The sequence below is a fragment of the Micropterus salmoides genome, unplaced genomic scaffold, assembly GCF_014851395.1.
Source record: "Micropterus salmoides isolate LMB-PRFRI ecotype aquatic unplaced genomic scaffold, ASM1485139v1 Ms_hic_scaffold_7, whole genome shotgun sequence".
Taxonomy (NCBI): Eukaryota; Metazoa; Chordata; class Actinopteri; order Centrarchiformes; family Centrarchidae; genus Micropterus; species Micropterus salmoides.
In genome coordinates this window covers 16,426,795-16,452,551 of record NW_024044459.1, presented here as the reverse complement: position 1 = coordinate 16,452,551, position 25,757 = coordinate 16,426,795, and the positions used below count along the sequence as shown (strand labels likewise).

The window sequence follows — 25,757 nt, the reverse complement described above, 5'->3', positions numbered from 1 at the left end:
CTCGTTACCCAGAATGCCAATATGTGCAGGAACGCAAATTAATGTGACCTCAGCGCCTTCAGTTTTTACTCTTGTTTGTGTTGCCATTATTTCAAATGTCCTGATGATTTCTGGATGCACCTGCCTTAAGACTGTACTGAGTTACAACAGACTAGAACAGTATACACCTTCGAATTTGAAGTTTTTGCATATCCCTGCTATGTGGATAGGAACTGCAGCTGCAGAACCTGTATTATCAGGATGTTTTGATCCGTGAATAAAAAGCTGCACATACTCTGTATGTCTCAACTGTCTCTAAATTCTTTTCATACAGTTTCAAATGAGAATTGTGGTAGTTTTCTCTGGGAAAGTATATTATTTTTTCTATACTGGCATTTAACTGATGTCTTTTTGAGCTATTTTGAAAACAATTTCAAATAAAAACTACTACAACTACTACTCATGCACAATGGTCCCTTTCAGTGTTACTGAGGCCAGAAAGTGTACATAGCATCTTTAGCAACAGCCAGTTGAGGTGGAGCAAATAATTGTTTTAAAAACATAGTTCACATAGTAATTTATATTTTAATACGGTATATTTAATAAGACAATTATAAGCTTTAAATTTTAAATCTTAATCAGCAAAATAACTATGGCTGTCAAGTAATTGTAGTGGCCATAAAAGTACAGTTGTCTGTGAAATGTAGTAAAGTAGAAGCATGTGTAACATAAAATGAATGTAATCAATCATACCTCAATTTTTCATTTATTGTAAGTGTTACAGAGTTCATATCTGTGTGGAATTTACATGAAATCTTGGCCATCTGAAGACAATCAATGTGAACATACAGTAAGTACTTGCACCACTGCACTGATCGACCTACTAAACAGTTTAAAATCATATTTTAACACAACCTGTAGCCGGTAAGCTGTAACATTACACCTCTTACATGTTATAATTTATTCCCTCTGAACATAACTATTCTTATGTAAATACATGAGGTCAGAAAAACAGTCTTTCACTGCCCTAATAATGACAACAGAAGTGACCCAACATCACTTGTCAGAGAGGGGTTTACGATCCACTCATAAGAAAACGAGGTAAGTTCAACAAAACTTGACATTGTTGACAATGTACTACTTGATTAACTAAGATATCGTAACCTCTTGTCAATATGAAATGTATACATTCAGTTACAGAGATGTAGCAAAGGTGTATTTAATTCAGTAGTAGAACACGTCTGCACAGGATTTTCAGCTCTATGGTTTCTCCTGTGTATATTGATCCTCTGGGTTTTTTTCCCCCAAGTATATTATTTGAGTGAAACCTTTCCCACAAGAGCTGCAGTTATGTGGCTCCTCACTTCATCTCCCACATATTTTTCAAATACATGGCTACTTGCTTGTATGTGAGCTTATATGCCTTTAACACCTTCGCAGTGTAATTCTGCTTCTCATGAGTGCGGACTGTTCTCATGTTCAAGTATATGTGTTGCAAGTATATGGCTGCTCACTTGTGTGGACTCTTTTATGCCTATTCAGCGACGACATGTCAAAGAATCTTTTCCCGCAGGTCTTGCAAAGGTACGGCTTCTCACCTGTGTGGGTTTTTATATGCCTTTTTAATGATGAAACAATACAGAATCCTTTCCCGCAGGTCTTGCAAAGGTACGGCTTCTCACCTGTGTGGGCTCTTCTCATGTGGATTGTCAAGTGACCACTCTGACTGAAAGCTCTCCCACATGCATTGCAAGTATATGGTTTCTCACCTGTGTGGGTTCTCATATGCCTTTTCAATGTGGATATGTCAAAGAATCTTTTCCTGCAGGCCTTGCAAGAAAATGGCTTCTCCCCTGTGTGGATTCTCATGTGCATATACAAATGGGACTCATACTTGAAAGCTCTCCCACATGTGTCACATTTTAAATACTTTTTACCCATGTGAGAAATAAGGTGAATCTTTGACACAGGAGAGTTGTATACATTGTTACTGTCTTCATGCTTGCCTCTTGCCTGATCTTGACTCTCAGCTACATGAGAGCTGTGAGAGAGGAGCTGGTGGTCTCTGTTTGGTTCTGGTTCTCTGTGGTCACTTTCCTCATAAGCAGGAATCCACATAAAGACATCAGTCTCCTGCTTCAGTACGTGCTGCTCTCCCTCCTGACTGCTGCAGAGTTCCTCCTGTTCCTCTTTAATCTGTGGAGGCTCTGGGTCCTCCTGGTCCAGACTGGAGTTCCTCTCCTGAACACAGAGCTGCTGGTCAGCGAGAACCTCCTCTTCCTTACAGACATGTTGCTGTGGGAGCTCTGGAGGGCCAGAGAATAACGTTATTAGGAACATGGTACCACTGTGATGGTAAAGAAAACATGCAGACATGAGAGCAAATCAACAGCAGTACACTTTTAAACCACTGCCACTTTTATTATATATATATGTTGTTTTGTTTTATTAACGCAGAAGTAAGGAGCCACATAATTACACAGGGGAAACCATCAAGCTTTGTGCAATGTTTGTTGTGCAGTGAGGTCATTGTTTAATAAATAATTGTTATGCAGAAATGCGAGCAAATTAGTTCAGTATATATATTTAAACAATTTGAGTCACATATTTTATATATATATCAATAGAATTCATCTGTGATGTGGTATTATTGTTATTATTATTAAGCTTCACTCACCTGTCCTGTGTAACTGTATTTCAGGTTTACAAACCATATCCAGCAGTCTGCGCTGACGGTCGATCTCTTCCTCGTACTGGACGATAGTTTTTCTAAAAACTCCAAATATTTCCTCAGCAGCTGCAGTTAGTCGTTCGCTGACAAACTCTCTCAGAGACTCAACTGAAGACATTGTTGCTTAATTACAAATGAAATAATTAGCTGACTTACGACTGCAATATCTTCTTCCAGTTAATTCAATGCATGCAGCTAGCGCTACTAGCGCTTGTGTTGCTTACTTCCGGTGCGTGTCACACTGTTAAGTTCCGACAGTGGAAGTCATCCATCATCTTCAACGCTCTAACCCTATCCGTGCCAGATCCGTGCCAGATCCGTGCAGGGTCGCGTTGGGGTTGGAGCCAATCCCAACAATGGGCGAGAGGCGGGCTACCAACTGGACAAGTCCCCAGTTCAGAGACATAGACAACCAACCATCCGACCGACCGTGTACCGTAGATATATGTGTGACAAAAGAAAAAAAATATACGGAAATATTGTGATTGTGATTCATTCAGGTGACCAGTGTTATTTTTGTCAAGCCTCTCAACCATCAGCAGGTGTTACCATCCGCCCTAATTCAAAGGAGACATTGCTCACGTCAATTGAGGGTAGATGGATAATCAAATTAGATAACATCTTTTTTATACTTTCCATAATAAGACAACTCAGGCAAAGATTTTATTTATGCAACTTTGTATGAAGGTAGAAGCAACAAACGAATAGTGATTATCCAGATGACCTGCAAGATCAGTCAGTTATGATATCTGTGAATTTGGGAGAAATTGCTTACAGAAATGTGAGTAATACAGTCATATAAAGGATAAAACAATGCTAGTTTAACAAACCTGAGGTGTTTTTTAAGTATGTGATTTGAGTAAATCCCTGTGTGGGACTTACTGTGTGGGATTCACCGATTTGCATCAGTGCACTGGCATAAAAAAGTTCGAGATACGATTGATCCAATCAAAAAAGTGTGCAGTGTGTTTCAGTTTGAGATGAACTCGAGGTGAATTGTTTCTAACATTTTTGCATCTGTAAAATCCATCCCATATGTTATTTAGAAACGTGACCAATCATTAGGTATAAAATTGGTTACAATAGCTTGAGTCTTCCCAAAGTGTTTCTCTCATCTGCACTGCTGCCAGTGGCACGTCAGCTAAGGCCGAGGCGTGTCACAATAGATTAACATGGAGATGCTACACATTCGTCCGAATTCCTACCAATCAAGTGTTTGGAAACCCAAATTTTTAAGAGACCAGACCCATGCAATTCCCTAAATATGCTGTGCCACTATAAAGTACCCAGGTAGAACACCTAAAAACTAACTCACCTTAAGTGGTGACATGGTATCAGTCGGTGTGAAGACGTCTGCCTTCCCCTTGGATTCAGCTCGTCAGCCCCACCAGTACTGCTAGCAAGACTGGTGAGCAAACTTCTTAAAATAGTTTTTTCTGTTAAATGTGTGAGGGGTTTATAAAATTGTAACTGAACACAGATAACAGGAAAGAACGACTGGTTTAAGGCAAGGTTGAAGCCTAGTTTTATTTGATCAGATACATTTTAAGAAAATCCAAAGAAACATTTCCTCAGGTGAAACAGACTAGTTTGCTCCCTAATTTTTCTTTACTAACCACAGCCGCTCCATGGTCACCAACATCCTTTCCTAACAACCACTTTTTCAGACTCATCTGAAAACTGAAATATAGTCTATTAAAATGTACACTATGTGCACAGGTCAGCGCTGTATACCAGTTTATGTGTGTGGATTCTATTCAATGAATACATGGTGCAGAATTATTTCCCGCAGGTCTTGCAAAGGCACTGCTTCTCACCTGTATGAAGTCTTCTCATGTGCACCGTCAAGTGACCACTACGACTGAAAGCTCTCCCACATTTTTTGCAAGTATATGGCTTCTCACCTGTGTGGGTTCTCAAGTGTATTTTAAACTGGAATATTTTCCCACCAAGTATCACATCGGATTTTATTTTGTTTTTTTTACCTTTGCGAGTATTGCAGTTAAAATCTGACCTGGTACAGTCGTGTATATTATTTATGTGACTTCTTTTTTTGTTACATTTCTTCTGTGGTTCTGCGCTGTACAGTTGCTGTGGGAGATCTGGAGGGACAGAGAAGAAAAGATAAGTTACTGTGATGTAAAGAAAACATGCTGAGGTGGGAAGAAATTAACACTAGCATAGCTTTAAACCATTGGGATCACATATAAACCGTATTCATCTCTATTGTGTTATTAAAATTAAGCTTTACTCACCTACCCTCTGTAAATAAACAAAACACAACAAAGATTAGTTACTGAGTTATTTCACTGTTCACTAAACCCTATTGATCAATCCAGTTTCTTTCAAATAATGAAATAGTTTCCCTACCTCAATGCCAAATAAATTTATTTAGACTCAATTCTTCCTGTCCAAGCTTACTGATTTCCCTCCTTAATGTTTCTCGTTCCCGAGAGAATTTTTGACAGTGAAGAATTACATGTTCTACTGATTCCTCCATTTGACAGTGTTCGCATAATCCTGAAGGGTGCTTGTTTATTAGGTGCAGTGTTTTATTAAGTCTAGTATGCCCTACCCTCAGCCTTGTCAAGATATTCTCCTCTTTATTGATTCTTCTAGCTGTCCTTCCTGTGCCCACATCCTGCTGTAGCGTATAGAGATGTCGCCCTGTATTTCCTGTATCCCAGCTGTTCTGCCACTCCTTAATGATGTTTCTTTTGATTATTCCTTTGGCTTCAGATTTACTGAGTGGTACGCACAAGATCCCTCTGTGAGCTGGGGTCCACATAAATGTTATCAGCATGTTCATATTTTTAATTCTGTACGTTTCATAGATCTCTTTAACCATATCTTGCCTGCTGTGAGATGTAAATGACTGCAGTGAGATTAATGCAGAGCATGAGTCTTTACGCAGAATAACTTTTTTAATTTGTAATTCTTCTATCCGCTGTAATGCTGTTACAATTGCCAACATCTCGACTGTATATACGGATAAATTATCTGATGTCCTTCTTTTAACAGAAACATGTAAGGCAGGAATACTGAAAGCAAAACCGGTTCTGCCTGTATTAGGATCCTTGGATCCATCTGTATATACCTGGAAAATGTTTGATATAGTGTCTGTAACCTATCTTCAACCAATACTGCAATATTTCCACAACCTTTTTGACCCTGCATTTTCCCCAGAAAATATAAGTCAACTAACACTGAAGGAAACATCCAGGGTGGTGTTACGGATAATGGCACTGTAGGGATATATCTTCCTTGACTTAATGTCATGTCTCCAGCTATTTCCTCACATTTCCATGCAAAACACCCTTGTTTGGCCCTTTCACTCTCCCAACATGGGAGATGTATCTTTGTTGTAGGATGTCGATCCTCAGACTGCCCTTGCAGATTTACCCAGTAGTGCATCATTAACTGTTTATATCTAATATTCAGCGGCATTTCCTCCACCTCAACCTGAAGAGCAGACACAGGAGTTGATTTTACAGCCCCACTCAAGGCTTGAGCTTGCACCACCTCCAACTTCTTTAATGAAGTTTTTGCTGCTGATCCATAAGCGATACACCCATTTGTTGCTTAATTACAAATGAAACTACTGCCTACCTGATTATTCCATGCATGCACTTCACTACCATTGTATGTTTACTTCCGTTGAGTGTCACGCTGTTAAGCTCCGGCAGTGAAAGTGAGTTGGCTTTTCGTTCCGCTTTCAGTTCGGGTTGTGCATTTGTCTCGCTTCGTTTCACATGGAAATTAAGCAATAGACAGTTATTTTAAATAAATAAAAAAAACACAACAGCTGGAGTGTAACAACTTAAGAAAACTGAGTAAAAGTAGCAATAACACAGACTTGAATAGTCCCATGTATTTAAAATATTTTGTTCCGGTAGTACTTTTGTCAAGATTACTACCAAGTATGAACGTATGAAAGTACTCATGTACAATTATCCCTGTCAGTGTTACTGGTCAAGGTGGAGCCATTAGATTATTTACCTTGTTCACATACTGATGGGTAGTTTAACAAGTTTAACAATAATAATACTTTTATATATAAAATCTTAGTCAGCAAATTAACTAGCTCTTAAGTAAATGCGGTGGTCTAAAAAGTGAAATGTAGTAAAGTCTAAGTTTATGTGACAAACTGAAAGTAATCAAAGAACATATACCTCAAAATAGGTGTTTTTATTGGATGTCTTTTATATATCGGTGTGGAATGTACACGCAGTCTTGGTCATTTGAGAACAATAAATGTTGTACATAAGAACAGTACTTCCACCACTGCATATCTGCTTGTTCAATTTGAGACACTTCGACTTTCCAAACAATATCAAATCATGCTTTTACACAACCTCCAGCCGGTGAGCTGCAATATTAAAACACCTCTGGCATATAATAATTTAACACTCTGAAGAGAAGTATTCTTCAATGTGACTACTTTTACTTTGGCTGTCAGTCACAACCATCAGCAGCCTTAATGAATGTATAGATTTAGACTTGTGAATCTGGTATTCTGACATTATCACTGTACAAAACTTTCCTTTGGGAACTGATCATTGTATTCAGTACTGCTTAGTCTGATCATGTATGATATGTGTTTTTGTGTCACCTCTAAAGAATTATATCAAGTTAACACCATCACAAAATACCTAAAATTGTAAAATTAGAGGCCATCCTGCAGACAAAAAAAAAAAGAGAGCGTTTCTCAGCTTCAACATTCAGCTCTGCGGTAGTTAATAAAATTAGTAAAAACTAAAATAATCATGTAACAGGTCAAACATTTGCAGAAACAATGACCTCACTGTACAACAAAAATTGCACAAAGCTAGATGGTTTCTCCTGTGTAATTATGTGGCTCCTTACTTCTGTGAGTTTTCATGTGTTCTGACCACAAACTACCGGAAGTGAATCATCTCTTTTATGCCTTGCCAATTGAGACATCGCATCAAAATATCTTTGCAGAGCAATGGCTTCTCACTAGTGTGGGTTTCTATGTGGCTTTTCAAGGTACTATTCTGTTTGAAAGGTTTCCCAAAAGCAGTTTCCCCGGAAACTAAAATTAAATTTTTCTATCAAGACGTGTGTTTTAAGTTTGTCAGCAGGTCAGAGCTGTATACCAGTTTATGTGTGTGGATTACACTATGCCTTTTCAATTGGTATATGGTTATGAATGTTTGCCCGCAGGTCTTACAAAGGTATGGCTTCTCACCTTTGTGGACTTTTTTCATGTGAACTGTCAACTGATCACTACGACTGAATGCGCTCCCACATGTTTTGCAAGTATATGGCTTCTCACCTGTGTGAGATCTTAAATGTATTTTAAAACAGGACTTCCAATGGAATGTTTTCCCACAAGTATCACATGGGAAAAGTGTTTTACGTATGTGAGCATTAGAGTTAAAGTCTGACCTGAGAGAGTTGTATACATTGTTACTGTAACTTTCACTTTTGTGAGGTCTCTCTCTCTGTGGCTCTGATTCTGCTACTCTAGTTGATCCTGAGTCTTCATGCTTGCCTCCTGTCTGATCTTGGCTCTCAGGTACATGAGAGTTGTGAGAGAGGAGCTGGTGGTCTCTGCTTGGCTCTGGTTCTCTATGGTCACTTTCCTCATAAGCAGGAATCCACATAAAGGCATCAGTCTCCTGCTTCAGTACGTGCTGCTCTCCCTCCTGACTGCTGCAGGGTTCCTCCTGTTCCTCTTTAATCTGTGGAGGCTCTGGGTCCTCCTGGTCCAGACTGGAGTTCCTCTCCTCAATACAGAGCTGCTGGTCAGCGAGAACCTCCTCTTCCTCCTTACAGACATGTTGCTGTGGGAGCTCTGGAGGGACAGAGAACAAAAGGAACATGATACCATAGACTGTATAAAAGAAGTGAATGTAGTTATTGTGACGTCACCCATTGTTTTGTTTTTTTTTATTATTTTTTATACAATTTACAACAATATCTGGCATAGTCAAAAGTAAAAATAAAAATAAATGCAGCGCTAACAAGGAACAGAGCATGTAGGATAACAAAAACAACTTTAAGGAACAAAATTAAGTAAAATAATAATAAAAATAATAAACAATAAATAAAATAAATGAGGATAAAGAAACATAGTAACAAAACATTGATTAATGGGCTTCAGTTAATTTTCATTTCAATAAAATTAAGAAGTTTTTTTTGCTGTTTTCCTCTTCATGAACAACAGGGATTTGTAGTACAATGTAAATTCTTTCTTGAAGACAGATCTGGATGAATAATTTACCCAAGATAACTAATGAGTTTAAAAGCAGTTCATAGTTTTTGTCCTTCGTTATAATTCCAAATGTAATGTTACCTCGAGCCAATCATACATGTCACACCAGAATGTGTTACTGTAAATGCAGAAGAAAAACAAATGATCTGTGGTCTCTATGTCCTCATCACAGAATATTCAGTTAGTTGGATCATAGTTAAATCTACGTGAGAGGAGGTTTCTCTAAGGATATATGTCATTAAATACTTTAAAGTGAAGCTCTTTAGCTTTTGGTAATAAAGGTAACTTTAAGAAATCTGTACATAGTTTCTTCAAAGAACAATGATAGTTTCGGCTGTGTTGCACTGGATATAAAGTAAGAGTAAAGACATCACGGAACACTTTGTTTTGCAAAGTCTTATTACCGAACTGGTGACCACTAATCATCAATGAAGGAAGATGAGGGGGGTTGAACGTATGAGGTTGTGCATTTTTTTACCATCAGAAAGAAAGCAGATGGGACGTTTTGGACAACCTTGTCATAATGTTTATGGTTGCACTGAAAATTGAATTTTGTAACAAAGTCTTCAAAAGATAAAACATTTCCATAGATGTCACGCAAATGGGTGACAGACCAAATATTATTTTCCATCGTTCATTGAAATACAGGCACTTATTTCTAAAGAGAATGAATCTGCAATTGCAAATGGGTACATCATGGGGAGTAAAATTGTGTTTGTACAGTAGTTTCCAATATAACAGAACTTGTGAATGGACTGCAGTTTTATAGTAACTCCATAGTTACACTGTATAGTTACAGTTACATCACAGTCAAAGCGTAAAAGTAAATCAATACCTCCAATTTTCTGAAACAATTGCCTGGAGACACAATACCAGAAGCTTCCATGGTTTGCTAGAAAGGATTTTAACAATTTAGTCTTTAAGGTTCCATTTATACAATCAAAGTCTACAGCTTGTAGCCCACCGTCTTCATAGTCTTTCACTATAGTCGCTTTTTTTTAGATAATCAAAGTTTTATGTATTGATGGTTTTGGCAGCTTTGTTGGGGATTGACAGAGAATAGGCTCGGTAAAGGCATCGTGAAAGACTTTTCATTTTGGTTATATAGATGCGACCAAAAAGAGAAAGATCTCTATTTAACCATCTATCTAATCTTGATTTACATTCATCCATTTTGTTCCGTATCTTTAAGGTTTCACTCAACTTGTGTGTATACCCAAGTATTTGACAGTAGTTTTAATAGGGATGCCATATGCTGCCTCAAGTTCAGTTGTCACCCAGATGCTTTTGAGAAAGAGGCTATGGTTTCAGTAGCCTTTGGGACTTGCTCAACCCTTAAGAAACAGAGTTGTGTCATCAGCCAGCTGACTTATAACTATGTGGTTATCAAAGACATTAAACTGTTTGGATTGACAGCATTTCAGCTGTGATTATGAAGAGTGAGGGTGAGATGGGGCAGCCTTGTTTTATACCTCCAAGCGAAGGCGTAGCGCCACCTGAGAGAGACACTGAGCTATAAAAAACATTTTATAGAGTTTCTAAATGTTTCCCCAAAACCACAGAGTTCCAGAGCCTTAAAAATAAAGGGGTATTCAACCGTGTCAAACGCCTTATAAAAATCCAAAAAGAGAATAAAGCCATCGTCCTTTTATATGCTCTTTGTATTCAAGTAAATCAAGGACAAGGCGAACGTTATTGTCTATTGTTCTACCTCTCATAAATCCCAATTCAGTGTCACTTATTATTTGAGGGAGACCCTCTTTTCTCCAGTTGTCCAAGATTTTGGGATCTTTGGTTTTGGAATGAGAACAATTACATTTTGCCTCAATGTCCGTGAAGTGACCAGTTGTTTAAAGCTGAGCGTTGAGTGTTTCAAATAGAAGTGCTTTGATATGCTCCCAGAAATGTTTATAAAAGTTAGACACTGCAAGGATTTTTCAAGCTTATTATATGTGATCTCTGACTCACATGTATTCTGGAAGTCCTCATTTATTTGGGCAATAAAACCTCTGATTTTATTAAAGAAGGCCTCTGTTGTCAGCTGAGAAATATGCTGTAAAAGGAATAAATTTAATTGGATATACTTTTAGGATCAGAGCACTCATTTTCATTAATGCCAGTGTTCCTGTGTTATTTCTTTCCCAGCGGGGTTTCTCTAATCTACAGAAATAACAAGAGTTTCTTTCTGCTTCCTCGATCCATTTTGCTCTGGATCTGATGAAGGCTCCATTTGCTTTACTTGTATAAATATTGTCTAATTTGGTTTGTAGTGCAAGTAGTTTTCTTTTGTCAGAATCCGTAAGTGTGGGTTTATTAACGTTACAGCAAAGATTTATCCCCCTTGTCAAATCAGTCTCCTCTAAAAGGGCAGATTGTTTCAATTGTTTACTACACGAGATCGAAAAGTTTCTTATTCTGAATTTTAAATATTCCCATTTGGGCCACTTGTTAAACCGAAACACCGGTGAAGCTTCCCGCTTGCACTATGTATGTAGACATAGTTTGTGTTATTAAACAATGAACGTTTTAATAATACTCACCTATCATGAGTATCTGTATGGGTCTGCAAGCAGCAACCAGCAGTCTGCGCTGACGGTCGATCTCTTCCTCGTACTCGATGATAGTTTTCTTAAAAACTCCGAATATTTCTTCAGCAGCGGCAGATTCGCTCGTTCACAAACTCCCTCAAACACTCAAATGAAGACATTGATGTTTAATACAGATAAAATTATCAGTGGAGTTACGACAACAATATCTTCGTCCAGCTACTTCAACACGCCTGCAGGTAAACGCTACTAGCGCTTGTGTTGTTTACTTCCGGTGAGTGTCACACTGTTATGTTCCGACAGTGGAAGTGAGTAGTAGTGGCTAATAACAGTTCACAATTCACTCACATAAGTGTAGTGTACAAAAGGTACTAAAAGGTCAAAAATGTATTGTTTCAAAGAAATATTGTTGTTAAGAGAAAAATGAGTAGCCTAATGCAGTCGTTGAAGGAACAAAACGGAACATGTTTAGCAAACCTTAATGTAATTGTTGAAAATATAGCCTACTCCTTCATGCCACTAAGATAGGGGTGAGAATCTCTTGGCACCTCACGATTAAAATTTTTTCTATGTGATCTCTGGTTGATTACTAAGCCTCAATTGCTTAAAAGGACTAGTTTACATCCCTTTACTTTAGTAGCCTCAGCTCCTCCCTGGTCACCAGCGTCCTTCCTTTAAATACCAGTTGTCAGACTCCTCTGGTAACTGAAATATAATTTAACTATCAGGATGTACAGTAACTTATGTGAACAGGACACCAGTTTAGCTTGAACCTGGTGTTCTCATTCCTCCTAGGTAGTGTTGCGTTTGTCAGATTTTGAGAAAGGAGAGGCTGGGTCTAAATCAAAATTAACAAAAGATTTAATTACAAAAATTAGTGAATAAAGAGATGGCATTACAGAACAAACAAATAACACTGCAGTGGTCTGAAAAGTTGGTCCTCCTTTCAGATTTACACCTTTCAGTCCCGATTCTCACAAAATGAGTTGTTTATATCCTCTGGGTATTTGGACGGGTCCTTTTTCCTCCACATGGCTTAGGTCCATATTGGTCGTTTGGGTAAGTTCTTCCCAATTAGGAAGGGTGTACTTTACTGTTCTTCGTTACTTTTGGTCAAACAAGAGAGCACCTATCCCAGAGTGAAACCCCCTTTGATCTTACAGGAACAGTCTTTCCTCTACCAACTAGTCATACAGCACAACAGGGGTTGTCTCCCAATTTTAGATGTCTGCGAAACAGTTAAACTTTTTTTGTGTAAAATTTCAATCTGCGTAGGCACTGCTGTAGACTGTCATATAGCATAAATGTAGAGGGGTAAAAACATCCAGGGGTAACAAGAGTTGGAGCAGTTTAACAAGCATTGGAAAGTACGTATGTGGTTTGTATGAATGTCTGAGTCTTGAGACAGTAGGGCATGTTTTCCTCTAGAAAAGAGGGCAGAAATAAAGGTATTCTGTGTTAGATTGGTTTACTTGGAGTTGAGTTTTTTTATCTGTTGCGTCTTTGTTTGGACACAGTGAGAAACATAAATTGATCTCCAAGGCAGTTCTTCAGTTGCTGCATGACACATGATTGTGTATGTAAGGATTAATTCATTTTTTAATTAGTTCAACAGCGTCTACACTGCCGCAATTCTACATAAAGAAGAAGGTGAAGAAGTTTAACAGTAACTCACCTCCACATCCTGTCTGTTTCCAGGGGGACACAAATCATGACGGCATCGCTTCCTGTAGCAGGTTACCAGCGGCGCTAGCCGTGCTAACGGGACATGTTGGATAGCGTTTTACAGTCTATGTTTTTACCCCAAGTCGATGGAAAGAAGACCAAACAGTAAATCGTAATGATTGGTTTTGGCTCAGCCTCAGCTTTTGACTATCTTCTGGTGTTTGCAAACCGTCTTAATGGGTGCATATTACTGTGCCATATGCAGACAGACAACGTTCACGGGGAAGGGACATATCTTCGGAAAAAATCACCAAAGCAGACTTAGAGTGGTTCTACTGAAATTCTTAGAAAAGGTGAGTAAGTTAGGTTAACTAACGTCAACTGTTGTCTAATGTATTGAGGATTTTGTGCGTTACGTTTTCATGTGAGGAGGTCCCACAGTTCTGAATACTAGAATGAATAGCCATGGATGCGGGGAAGGGCCCATTGAGACTGCCCGTGCATATGGTCCAGAAGTTTGTAAAATGTAATCTTTTCAAGGTTATGTGAACGACTAGTGCTTCTAGCCTGATGAGACAAATTGCCATTTAGTTTCACCTCATTAATTCAATGACATATCAAGAGGTGTAAATAATTAGCAGCAACTGTAAATATAACCCAGTAAAATTCAACAAAATCACAAACAACCTTTCAAATAACCTAAACAGCATTTTAACCTTCATGAAGGTAGAATTTATTGCAAGGCTGTTGTATTAGACTGCATCACTTCTAATTTGAGTGCTTCCTGTGTTTGTTTCATCCACTGTCTCCCAGGTGAAGGAAGCTCGCAGAACACTTAAAAAACCCCAAGTAGAAAAGTTTGATGGCACCCAGCACAAGCAGACATTCTGGTGCTACTGCTGTGGGCTTGAAATTGAAAGAAATGTTACAGATGGCAACATGACTGTGATGTACGGAGGCTTGATAGAACACATGGCTACGTGAGTTTAACTTTTATTTAGCTTGTTATGTTTTCACTGATGCCCATGTTCACCCAGTACAACCACACAGTTTTCAACATAGAGCACCCCGGGGTTTAAACTGTATACTTGGAGAACAGAAGAAATATAGCTGTTTTTGTGATGGCGACTGAACATGTATCTAACATGTTTTGCTCAGTGCTTCATTATGGCTAATGGAAAAGTACAAAAACATAGTGTTTTAAGTGGGAAAGTGCACAAGGATATTTGCTAATTTATAATGGCTGCCACATTTGTAATAGCATATCTTGTGCTTATTCCACAATTTAGATCCAGCTCATGTTGCCCAAACTAACAGCTACACATTTGTGAAAAATCTGTGGGTTTGACAAAGTTCTCCTACTCGTGCCTTTGTCCTTATGAATTTGTGCGATAAACTGCTTTTGTCTTCTGGTTTCTGGTTGACATTTCAAATCTGTCTGATTTCAGCCCAGAACACAGGAAGAATACGCACAAATTCTGGTGGGACAATAAGGCCGACCCCAAGTTTAGAGACAAGGTCATCATCACAGAGGAGGAAACTGAAAAGTAGGCCTCGTGAGCCAAAAGTTTATATTAATAATATAATATTATAAAGGTTGTTTGGAAAAGATTATCTGCAAGGATAATTGTTTGTTTTTGTTAAGGTTTAAAGCTGAAGTGGAAAAGGCATTGGAATCATTTGTGGAGAAGGAGGATGAATTCATTAAACAGGTAATTTTTTATTTTATTTTTTTTGAATGAACTCTGCATTAATCTTGACGACAGCTTAAAGAATAAGTTCAGTATTTTTAAACCTGGGGCCTATTTTCACATATTTCGGTGTCAAAATGACTAGTAGGTACAAAAGGTTTTGGTATCCGTGCAGTAGGTGGCTTCAGTGACGCTACTTGTTTTTAGCAGGAAACGAGGGTTAGTTTGTTGTGTACACAGAGGAACCGCTAGCAAGACAGTACTCTAACACAACAATCTCCTCCCTCCAAGTCTGACTCATGTTTCCACCATTATCTTCCTGCAACAACTAGCGCCTCATGAGATTTCAGAGCGAGAATTGTCCTTGAGCGAGACTTCTGTTTCTTGTTGAAAACAAAGGGTATCTCCAGGTGTTACTCATAGGAATCATTTCCACGATGTTGTCAGACACCTCGTATCGCAGTCTGAGTTCGTCAGTGACAAAATTTTGACTGGCACAATTGCCCTGAAAGAATACGTTGCAGCCGGGTTGCGGCTGCTGGCCAAAGCCATCTACTGTACTACACGGATTCCAAAACTTTTGGTAACTACTAGTCATTTCAACACCAAAATATGTGAAAATAGGGCCCTAGTTTAAAAATACAGAAATTGCCCTTTGACAGGAGTCTACAGTCGTGCTAGTGGGTCTCTGAGGCTGTACTTGGGCACAGCGGTGCTAAATGCACATGTCCATATGCTAACACACTTACAAAGACAATGCTAACAGGCTGATTTTAAGCAAGTCACAATGTACACCATCGATATTTCAGTCAGGACCAACGTGTTGGACAGACCGACATTGCCATCCCTACTAGCATGGCTAAAAAGTGTCCTATGGAGTTTTATTTTAACCAGACTTGAAATTCACTGATGGTAATCTGTTTTATTTTTCTTCTCATGGCTGCAGGAAGCCGATTCAATCCGGGCCCAGGAGAAGCTTCGTCAAGAGGTCCTTCAGTCTCTTTTAGAGGTTTGTTGTCCAAACTGGATGCAGTGGCAGTATCCATCACTGTGGCCTCCACTTGTTTTCCATGATTTTGAGGTGCATGTAAAATGGGAAATGCCACCATTCTTCAGCTAAATGATTGTAACAACCGAAACGAGTAACCAAAGATCTGGATCTGGAGATCTCTAAAAACCAGCCACAGAAAATCTAATGGCTAGGGTGGTTTAATGAAGGTTGAAGTTATTATATCAGATTAAAGTAAAAAAATTTAGGTAGCAAACCTAGAAAATGGATCGAAGTTAGAAGAGAAAAACAAACATGAATAGAAATAGGGTTTATGTTACAATTTGGGACAAAGGTCCATGTTAGGATTGTGGTGATAAAAGCTGAGATGAAGCATGATTGGTGCTCAGACTTCCTCTATGAACCACTGTTGGCTTTTCCTGAATCAATATCAGCATGACGCAGAGCCAGAGTTGTTCAATGGACCCAACGGCACAGACATGTCTGCAGAGGATGCTGTCAGGTAACATTATGTCTGCCTATGACATTTTATCCTTTTTGCATCAATAGTACATGAAATGACTTTTGTTGGTTTGGGGATCATCTTGTTGTCTTGGGAACAGCTCTCAGTTTATGTGTCAAGGATCAGGCCAGCAGGCGAGGAGCATCTTTGACGACTCCGTTGTCGAAACACAGAGGTCTACACCAGGACAAGGGCTGACTTTCATAGGTTATCAGGTAGACGGACTGCTCTCATGAAGAAAGTGAATATGTTCAACAATTATTTTTGTTGCTGTATTTTAACACGATGACCTCACTTGATCACTTGTTTTCTCTGTTACAGGATTCAGCAAACAGTGGAAATGTTCATACAGGTACAGTGATATATGAATTTATGTTATGATAAGGTACTATATGGTGAAATGCCAAGTTGGAAATAGATGGGATGGGGGGGAGGGTGTCAAAATAACACAAAAATGTTGCAGTGTATACCAATCTACTACAAATAGCCTCACAGTAAGCCCAACTTTTCGGAAGTTGAGTTGAACTGTTATTGCTATTATTATGTATCCATTTAATATATATAAATAAATAGTGTGTGTGTGTGTGTGTGTGTATATATATATATATAGTTGTTATTATTATATTTTGCGCTTTAGTAATATTTAATATCCCCTTCTTACGCTAAAAAGAAAAGAAAAAAGTGTGCTTGCATATTAAGCGATAAACATTAGTTTTCTTCAACTTCATAAAACATTTATTAATTTTCAATTGTAACTTCCATGCTTTTCAAAGCTTGTGCAGAAACTCAGTATTTCTAATAGTTATGAGCTCAGTTCACCTCCTGTGATTGATGAACAGTAAGCATAGAGGCTCTGTGACGTAGGTGCCGTCCCTCCATGGCTCCAGGATGATCCTTTGGAAGGGACCTCCGGAACTGCAGCACACCCAGAGATCGGCCCATCGCTCCAAGACTTCCTCAAACAGAGTAGGCATCTCACACAGAGATGTTTTAAGTTGTGTGTTGTTATTTAAAAGTATACTTAAAATGGGCTCATCTGTCTTTTGCCAGAGGAGCAAGAGAAGCTGAGGAAGCTTCCACCGAACAGAGTGGGGGCCAACTTTGATCACAGCTCGCATACAGACGCCAACTGGCTTCCCTCCTTTGGTAGAGTGTGGAACAGTGGCCGACGCTGGCAGTCCAGGTGAGATCACAAGAGTCTTTGGTCTTCGTCTGCACTACTAGCCAGTTAGTTAGATGATCCTCAGGGTGCGTTGGAGTTATCATGGTTAATTCAGATGTTTTGTTTTGCTTTTTCAAATGACACCCATTTCTTTTTAGAGAAGCAATCTTCCTGATGTGTTTTGCAGTGTTCATTTCAGTCTCATTTTTGCTGAAAACACCATAAGGGACACTTCGCCCACTTTATAACTGGAAAATATTTGGATACATTTGCAACATCACATAATTTATTCATAGAGCTGGAAGTGGCATTCACTCTTCCCAGATGTCAGCTGAGTAATGCGTTAATGTACAAACTAAATATTTAGCTCTAGATAGTATAGAGTACAAGGTGGTTGATGACCTTCTGTGATCTTCCAACAAACTAAGACTTTTGAAAGCAAAAGATCTGTGCATGACAGTCACCTGCTAAAGTGGCCAGTGATGTAGGCCAATCTGACAACATCCTGTCTTTATTCTACTAGCTAGAGATGACTTACCTACTAATGTGAAAATATTTTAGCATTTATAAGCTGCCAAAACTTAAATGCAAAAACACTTTATTTACCCTATTGTATTTCTTTAGCAGAGTTGGACTAAAGGGCTAATTTACATCAGGCACATGAGGTTTAAATTTCATTTCAGTGCATTAACTGCAATGGTCTCTGCAGGAGGATGTGACACTTTTTTTTTTATTCAACAGGCACCAGTTCAGACAAGAGGAAGGACAGAAGAGCAAACGGAAGAGGAAGAGAGAGCACGGCGCAGAGGGTTCAAAGAAAGCAAAAAAGACAGAACAGCTGACAAATTCTGACAACACTTTAATCTGAGTAGTGTGTGAGAAATTAAGAGTGATATCGTGTATATAGTTTGCAAGATGTGAATGTGGTTTTATACTATGTTTCTGAGGAGTTGTACTTGGTTGAAATGCTCAGGCTAACTAGACACCCTACTGTTAGACACGCAGGTGTGTGTGGGGGGGGGGGGATTTATGTAAACATAATTGGCAAAATTTGCTGTAAAGATATTAGCTTACACATTACATGAAGCAGTGCCTAATGGATTTATTTATGTTAAAAACTTTCTTTTTGATTATTGTGTTTTTTTGTTTTTTTTTTAAATAAAAACTACATGGTGCAACTTCACAACACATAATCAATTACTACATAATTATTTTCATTGACAAGGATCTGTACTAAAATATTTTTTTCTTTAGTCTGTAGAATATGATGTGTAGGCCAGGACATCTCTGCAGCACGACTACATTTAATTTAAAATGGTATATTGACACACATTTTGCCTTTAACAAATGTTGCATTTCCTGCGATTTTAAAACTGCAGTAGACCATGTTGTGATTTCGATAAGATTTTGATTAATTGTTTGGCCCTACCTGCCACACACAATTAATATTTTAACAAAATCGGTGCTGCCACTCAGTTGGTCAGTTATTGGCTCCAAGGCACCAGAGGGAAAAGCCTACATGAAAAACTTTTCCTGCCCAAATTTTCACATTTAGTCCACAATCACAATCAGCAAGTTACTGAGTAGACTAAAGCACTTTTGAAATCTGAAGACACCATGACTGCTCTGTCGAGTAAACAGCAGGGGGCGCCAGCCTCTCCCCTAACCTGCTATGCAATAACAGAAGCGTTGACGTTTAGAAAACATGTTAAAATCCCAACCCACTGTGTCATTTTTTTTTGTAAGGATGTATGTCCATGTTTGTGCTAGTTTGGCACTCTGACCTATGAATGTTTTTGTAAACGATCCTAAACAGTAATAGAATGAGAGCAGTAGTTTTCACTGTTTCTAAGACATCCAATAATAAACACGTCTCTTTTTTGCAGTGAACCTGTGTGCCAAATGACGAGCTTTCATTTCCCGTTTCAGATCGCGTTACGTGATGAACTACAGGAAAGGGCTGCATACGCAAATGTTTGACTTTGAGATCAGCTGTGATAATATCGGCCACTGTGAAAACCATTACAAATGTTCAAAAAGGTGTATCTTGTGTAAAGTATATGTATGTAAATTGCATCTTGTTTCAATGGAATCAGCCATTTAGATTCAGCGCTCTTAAAAACTGGAATGTTTAATAATCTTTTCATTTTAGAAAAAAGGACGTTCGAATCTTTAGAATTGTGTGGTGCTTAAAATGTTAATATATGACTTGACAACCTGTTTTGTGGTATCATAATGCCTCATAACACATCTCGAATTAAAAAAAAGAGGTGATTTTGCAATGACTATGAAATATGCAGAGGTCGTATTGCCAATGGGGGGACATCCGCACAGAGATGGATGAATGGCCAAATGCAATAGCCTAGATTCCACTCCCTGAGCTTTCTGTAGGCCCTTCTTTTATCTGTATAGGCCTCTTCCTCTCCACAGCAAAGTATAATCAGGCCCCAGTGTGCTCTGGGTAGATGGGCGTGGAGTTCAGTGCAGCTGCAAGGCAATACGGGGATACAACGTGTAGCTGATCTATTTTTAGCTCTGTGACAACATGGCTATGGCTGATTCAGTACAAACCGAAGAAAAGGGAAGGGTGTACATTTGACTGCGAATTTAACAGCGGGCGTAAACCGCAAATAGGTGTGCTACATGTTGATGTCAGCGCTGTATAACCGTCTAAAGCATCTGTTTTCATGTCACATCATGGTTTGTCTGAGTTTTCTTTAAACTCTCTCTCTCTCTATATATATATATATGATCTATACAGCCGGAGCGCAACAGCCACAACCTTGGCTTTAAAGTATGGGAGGGGAGAAAAAGCACGTGTACTGGGCGTTTCTTTAATTAATCCATAGTCCAATCACAGAGCAGGATCTTGAATAAATCTGCATGTTTTAAAGAAGGCGTAATTTCTGAGTGCTGATTGGTTAAACTTAGGAGAAACGGCCAATCGCTTAAATGACAGGTGCTCAGCTGGCTGTGAAGCTCCGCCTTCTGTATATATTAACCAGCAAACCCCGGAATCGCTGTTGCTTAAAGGGACAGAGTAGGAATTTCAGGCGAAGGTTGAAACAACGAAAACAGTTGCGAGCACAAAAAAACCGACAGGCACAGAGAGGAAGAGACGTAGTCAGCTACGAGGAGCTATGTTGCAAGACAGAGTGGGAGGACGAGACTGAAATTGTCCGATTAATTTACCCACCAGACAGTAGCTAAGGTGGCTAACGGCTTTTAGCTTCGAGGTCGATTTTCGCCCCACACCCTCGTTAGCTACCTGGAGTCCGACAACGGCAGAGACATAACAAAAAGGCTGAACTCCCAGACGACAGGGACGCGTCAGTCCAGGCTGCGAGGCTGTGTTATTCCTCCTGAGTCCACCTTTTTTTCTCGTTAGGTAAGTAGGCTTCAAAATCTTCAGATTTTACTTGCTAGTTAACGTTACCTCTTAATCATCTGTATTATGCGAACTTAAAGATCGATGTGTATGGGAATTTCACAAAGGTTTCAGTTTAATTTAGTAATTTCTAGATGATTTCAGGTAATTGTTTGCATTCTGAGTCATCATTTTCTCAATTGACTAATCTGTCAATCTGAGCAAAGAATGTCTGGAATCCAGTCTAAAACAGCTGATGACCTGACATATCTTGCAGGGTGTAGGGGGCGTTCCCCTGCTTTGTCTGCCTTTCTCAAAGCTGTGTGTGTGTGTGTGTGTGTGTGTGTGTGTGCGCGCGTGCAGCCTGCGGTGGTTAGAGACAAAGTGATAACATATCTCAGTGTATTACTCACCATTATGTGTGTGTGTGTGTGTGTGTGTGTGTGTGTGTGTCATCAAAATGCACGTGCAAATATTTAATTTGGTCATATCTGCACACTCATGCCCTCCTGGCATTGTGCATTGGTGGGCCACAACGAGGGATAAACCAGCACAAGCATATATCTGTGAGATTATGACTGTAGCTCAGCGGGTGGAGTGATGATGATCACTGTAAGCTTACAGGACAGAGGATAGCACTGAGTGCAGTGAGGGTATTGTTCCCTTGGATTGCACTTGGGAGTTGCATTGCATAATTCAGTGAAGGGAGCATTGCTGTTAGCACTAAACCCTTGTTGCAGTATATCAAATCTATAAATTGTAAAGAGTAGAGTTATTACAGTGTTATTATTCTCAGCAGCAATAAACTGCCTCATATTGTCCTGAAAAACAGGGCATGATCACGTTGACATCTACATTAGGCACAAGTGTATGCAGTCTCACTCTACATCACCCATATTGCACACATGCATATGGGAATCCACCAGCTGTGTCACATGTATGTAAAAAGATTTCTGCACACATGCGCACACACACATACACACACTGCTGCAGCAAATCCATCTGCAAGTCTACATTTTTCCTCTCTCTCTTGCTTGTCCTTGCAATGCTGTGACAGCCACCCCCCACCTCTCTGTCTGGGAGAAACCAGTGGGCTTTGTCCTCAGCTGAGTGTGACGTCATGCAGATTGTTGCTGTAACCAAACATGACCAACCCTGAAGGCGAGGTGCATGTTGTTCAGCAGGCCTGGGTCCCGGGTCTGGGCTTGTCCTGTGCACAATAACTCTTTGACTTAAGTTCCCAAAAGCTAAAACACACTAGGGAAAGAAAGAGAATAAATTAATTCCGTCTGTTCAGGTGAGACAAAGAAAAATTTTAGAAATCCTCTCACATCAAAAGAAGAGGAAGGAATGGAGGGTTGATCAAAAAATTAAAAAAATTCAGCAAGGATGCGTGTAGGACATTTTTAGCAATGAAGGAAAACCGCACCAGGAATCCCTAGTGATGACTGGTCTATTTGCTTACTTCAAAATGTAAAACTACCAATATATTCAGCCTCAGGGAAGGATACTGTATGCTTATATGCATACTGCCCAGGCAAGTGCAAGTGAGGGAATGAGTAGCTGGGTGTTTTTTCATGCTAATATATGGAGTCATGAGTACCAAGTTAGGTTATTTATATGAGATGAGTGCATTATGGTCAACATGATGCTAACGTGAGGCTCTCGATTCTATCTGAATAGATTAGACCCTGACTGACAATGTTACAGCCTCTGTCAAACATTAGCCTGCAAGTTACTCTTCTTACCTTATCTGCAGTTCAGCTTAGTTTTATTCATGAGTAGATCATCTGGTAATCTGTGACGTTAAGGATTCCAAGATAAGGGACACTATCCATCCTCCCATACCTCTTATGGCTATCGACTGTGTGGTTATGGTTCATGGTTACAATTCTCCTTTTTAGTGTCTGAACCTGGCAGCGCTTTTTATGTGTGTGTGGAAAGTGGGGGTGGCTATTAAACGCTTTGAGCTGATGAAGGCTTGTTGTCAGCCCTCCAATGTGTCTCTGCAGGATTTGATGTCAGAGATTACAGATGATTATATGGGTTTGATCCTGTTCTCAACACTACTCTGGGGCTATATTGATCTCTTGTGTTTGTCTGTGTGTATGTGTGCATGCATATATTGTCCTTATATACTTGTGGGAGCTAAATTACCTCTTTAAATAAAGCGATATAGGGATTAAGGGTTAGATTTAAGGGTAAGAGAAGGGAAGCTCCTCACAAATGTAGATGCGCAAGCATGTGTATGTCACTGTGATACATGTTTTTTTGTTTTTTTTAATACATAGCCTTAAGCCATCACCCAGAACCAGTGCTGACTGGTTGACTGACAGGAACAATGTCTCTCTTGTCTTAGTAGCTTCAACCTTGTATATCAATATAAATCTTATAGACCCACCAGTGATGCTTAAAAATAAAGTCCCTCCTATTGACATGTGTGTGTTTAGTTATATTTTCACCCTAATGATAACCAAATGTCTCCAGAGTGAAGACTTTTTTCTGGCTGGCATTTTTTTAAATAGCTGTTACCCATTAAGGTGTGTTTTAAAGGGCCGGTGTGTTGATCTAGTGGTAAAGTTGCACATTGCAACCCACTGAACACCGCTCACTTTCCAAGCTTGTAGGAGAAACTATGGTGGCCGCAAATAACGCAAAAGGCCATATCTAGAGCCAGCAGTAGGAACGTGGTAGTTATACATGGCAGACTCCATAGAAGGGGGAGACACAGGCACAGAGTGTTGTGTGCTGATGCACATTCTCGTTGGCTCGCATTGAGTCATCTCGCCACTTTTTGGATAAGCTAGAAAAATTGTAACCCAAAAAGTTATTTATCAACCTAATCTTTGCCTTAACCCCAAGATTAAACTTACATGAGACCTCACGCCTAATTCTTACTTCAAACGGAGATGATTTTTAAAAAATGTGATCATCGATTTGCGAAGACACACTCCTTGTAAAGTTACTGCTGGCACAGCTGCACCCACAACTAGACTTCCATTTTTTTATTCAAATGACTTTTACCTGACTGTTGATAAATTGTTAAACTGAGCATCATAACATAATACTGGAAAATATGTAATAACTATATAATGTTACAACTAAATAGTCTTAAACATTTTGATGGACTAAATTAAGGTCAACAACAAAAATCTCCTCAGATGGGGTATCTGTATATCAATGTAGTATCTTGCATAAACAGATGCCCAGCCCAAATGAGTTTACACAGCAGACTATCAATTTCCATGAATGTAGGTGTAAGACCATATACAGGATACAAATTATAGACAGTATAGTATTCAGTATGCCGTCATACTTGACATGCATCAACATGCACCCAGAGCACAGGCTGAGAAGATCACTGAGCTCGCTGAAGCATGCGAAGTCTTACAAAACCACGCCCATCTGGGTGAAATACCAAGTTTACCAATGGAGTCCCATAGAAGGGGATAAATAATCCGGGATAAATGTATGATTATTGTGTTCCATTTCTGCCAAAGGATCCTCCTAAACACACGGGACCTTTTTAAATCTTTTTCTCTCTTTCTTAATAACAGCTTATTCCTAAAATAGCACCTGTGCAGCTTTGAATGGTAACACTCTAACCTTGAAACCCTCACTCTGTTGGCCTTTACACATTACACACAGATGCACACACGAACACGCACACACTAACTAAACCTAGCTTCAGGCTTACCGTTAAAGGTCAGTTAGTCCACTTAACAATCTGTCAATAAAAGGAACTAGTTAGTCCTCTTACAAACCTGAAGTGTTCATGTGTTTGTAACTGTGTTCTCCTAGCACTGACCCACTGTGGTTAATAGATTAACCTATTTGGCAGTGAATTCAGGGATGCTAAGTGAGCATCGGAAGACTGTTTTGCAGGTGGTGGAGGGTCAAAGTCTATGGAGCATTGCACCCAACACAGCAATGCCATAATAGAGTGAAGACTCAAAATAATGATGTAGTCACCTAGGCAGCATTGATTCATTTGAAGTTTTACATCTCAGTGTGTTAGTGGGATCACTTCAGCCACTTTATTAAATCCTGGCCAATCTTTGTTTAGGGTGTTACCACTGAATAAATCATCATGGTTTGAAACAACACCCTCCAGTTCTATGCAGTGTGGGTATGTGAGATTGTATCTCTGGCTGTCATAGACTTTGCTAACAGTATTTGTGAATGTACATTTAAGTCATTTATCAAGCGAAAATGCTAATCATTTACCGTAGGGCTGAAACGATAATCAGCTAGTCAGTGGGTTAGACCAATCGATCAACAGAAAAAATGTGCTGGGAGCTTCATAAGTAGGTTGAGTTTCATACTTTATCCAAATGAATTACATACATACACATGCTAAATATAATTCTATGTATGTTGCCATTTACTCAGTATATATTGTTTCCATACACGTCCCAGATCAATGAGTAGATGTAGGTAGGCTGATGTATCTCGGTGCATTATATAGGTCAACAGAGAGCTTATCAAGCTAAGACCTGTTCACTCTCTGTCCCCTCTCCATTTTGTCCTTGAATTGTTCACAATGTCCGTTACTCTACAGTATGTTGTCATTTGTCACGTTCCCCTCGCGTAGCATCACCCCCCTCTATCTCTCTGTGCTGCCTTTATTCCCATCTCTCCATCTTGTGTGTATGTATGACGAGCTTTGACCTTTTGCATGCAGCATTTGTCACTTAAATTGACGTACATAATAAAAAAGCGTTCCCCTTTGGAAAACTGTGATACCCTTGAGTGAAATTCATTAATTATATTATTTTACATACTGGATTTATTGGAGAGAGATAGAGATTTTTTGTTTAAAACATTCAAAAATTTAACTAATATTATGAAATGGATGTGAAGA

General features: G+C 39.2%; 3 protein-coding genes across 6 annotated transcripts in view; 2 read left to right on the top strand and 1 right to left on the bottom strand.

The window, feature by feature from the left end:
• Positions 1–726: 726 nt before the first annotated feature.
• LOC119892093 (zinc finger protein 239-like) lies at positions 727–11,776 on the bottom strand. Of its 2 annotated transcripts, none has more exons than XM_038704188.1 (2): positions 11,492–11,776; positions 727–2,285 (listed from the first exon to the last, which is right to left on the bottom strand). In XM_038704188.1, the coding sequence occupies exons 1-2, from the start codon at positions 11,496–11,498 to the stop codon at positions 1,459–1,461; spliced, it is 834 nt and encodes a 277-aa protein (XP_038560116.1). In that variant the 5' UTR covers positions 11,499–11,776; the 3' UTR covers positions 727–1,458. The 2 variants fall into 2 exon arrangements, with proteins under 2 accessions (XP_038560116.1, XP_038560115.1); XM_038704187.1 differs by lacking the exon at positions 11,492–11,776 and adding an exon at positions 2,657–2,958.
• Positions 11,777–13,205: 1,429 nt separating this feature from the next.
• cenatac (centrosomal AT-AC splicing factor) lies at positions 13,206–19,416 on the top strand. Of its 3 annotated transcripts, none has more exons than XM_038704184.1 (12): positions 13,206–13,327; positions 13,428–13,515; positions 13,976–14,142; positions 14,611–14,709; positions 14,808–14,874; positions 15,800–15,862; positions 16,297–16,364; positions 16,465–16,579; positions 16,686–16,716; positions 17,229–17,330; positions 17,415–17,547; positions 18,268–19,416. In XM_038704184.1, exons 1-12 carry the CDS (start codon positions 13,266–13,268, stop codon positions 18,392–18,394), a joined length of 1,122 nt encoding a protein of 373 aa, XP_038560112.1. In that variant the 5' UTR covers positions 13,206–13,265; the 3' UTR covers positions 18,395–19,416. The 3 variants fall into 3 exon arrangements, with proteins under 3 accessions (XP_038560112.1, XP_038560113.1, XP_038560114.1); XM_038704186.1 differs by having other exon boundaries at positions 13,227–13,334; XM_038704185.1 differs by having other exon boundaries at positions 13,216–13,515.
• A 1,136-nt stretch (positions 19,417–20,552) lies between these two features.
• LOC119892090 (protein FAM214B) overlaps positions 20,553–25,757 on the top strand; it is a 29,819-nt gene continuing 24,614 nt past the window's right edge. Inside the window, exon 1 of the mRNA XM_038704182.1 lies at positions 20,553–20,914. The gene's annotated coding sequence lies outside the window, so the exon portion shown is untranslated. The remainder of the gene's footprint in view (positions 20,915–25,757) is intronic.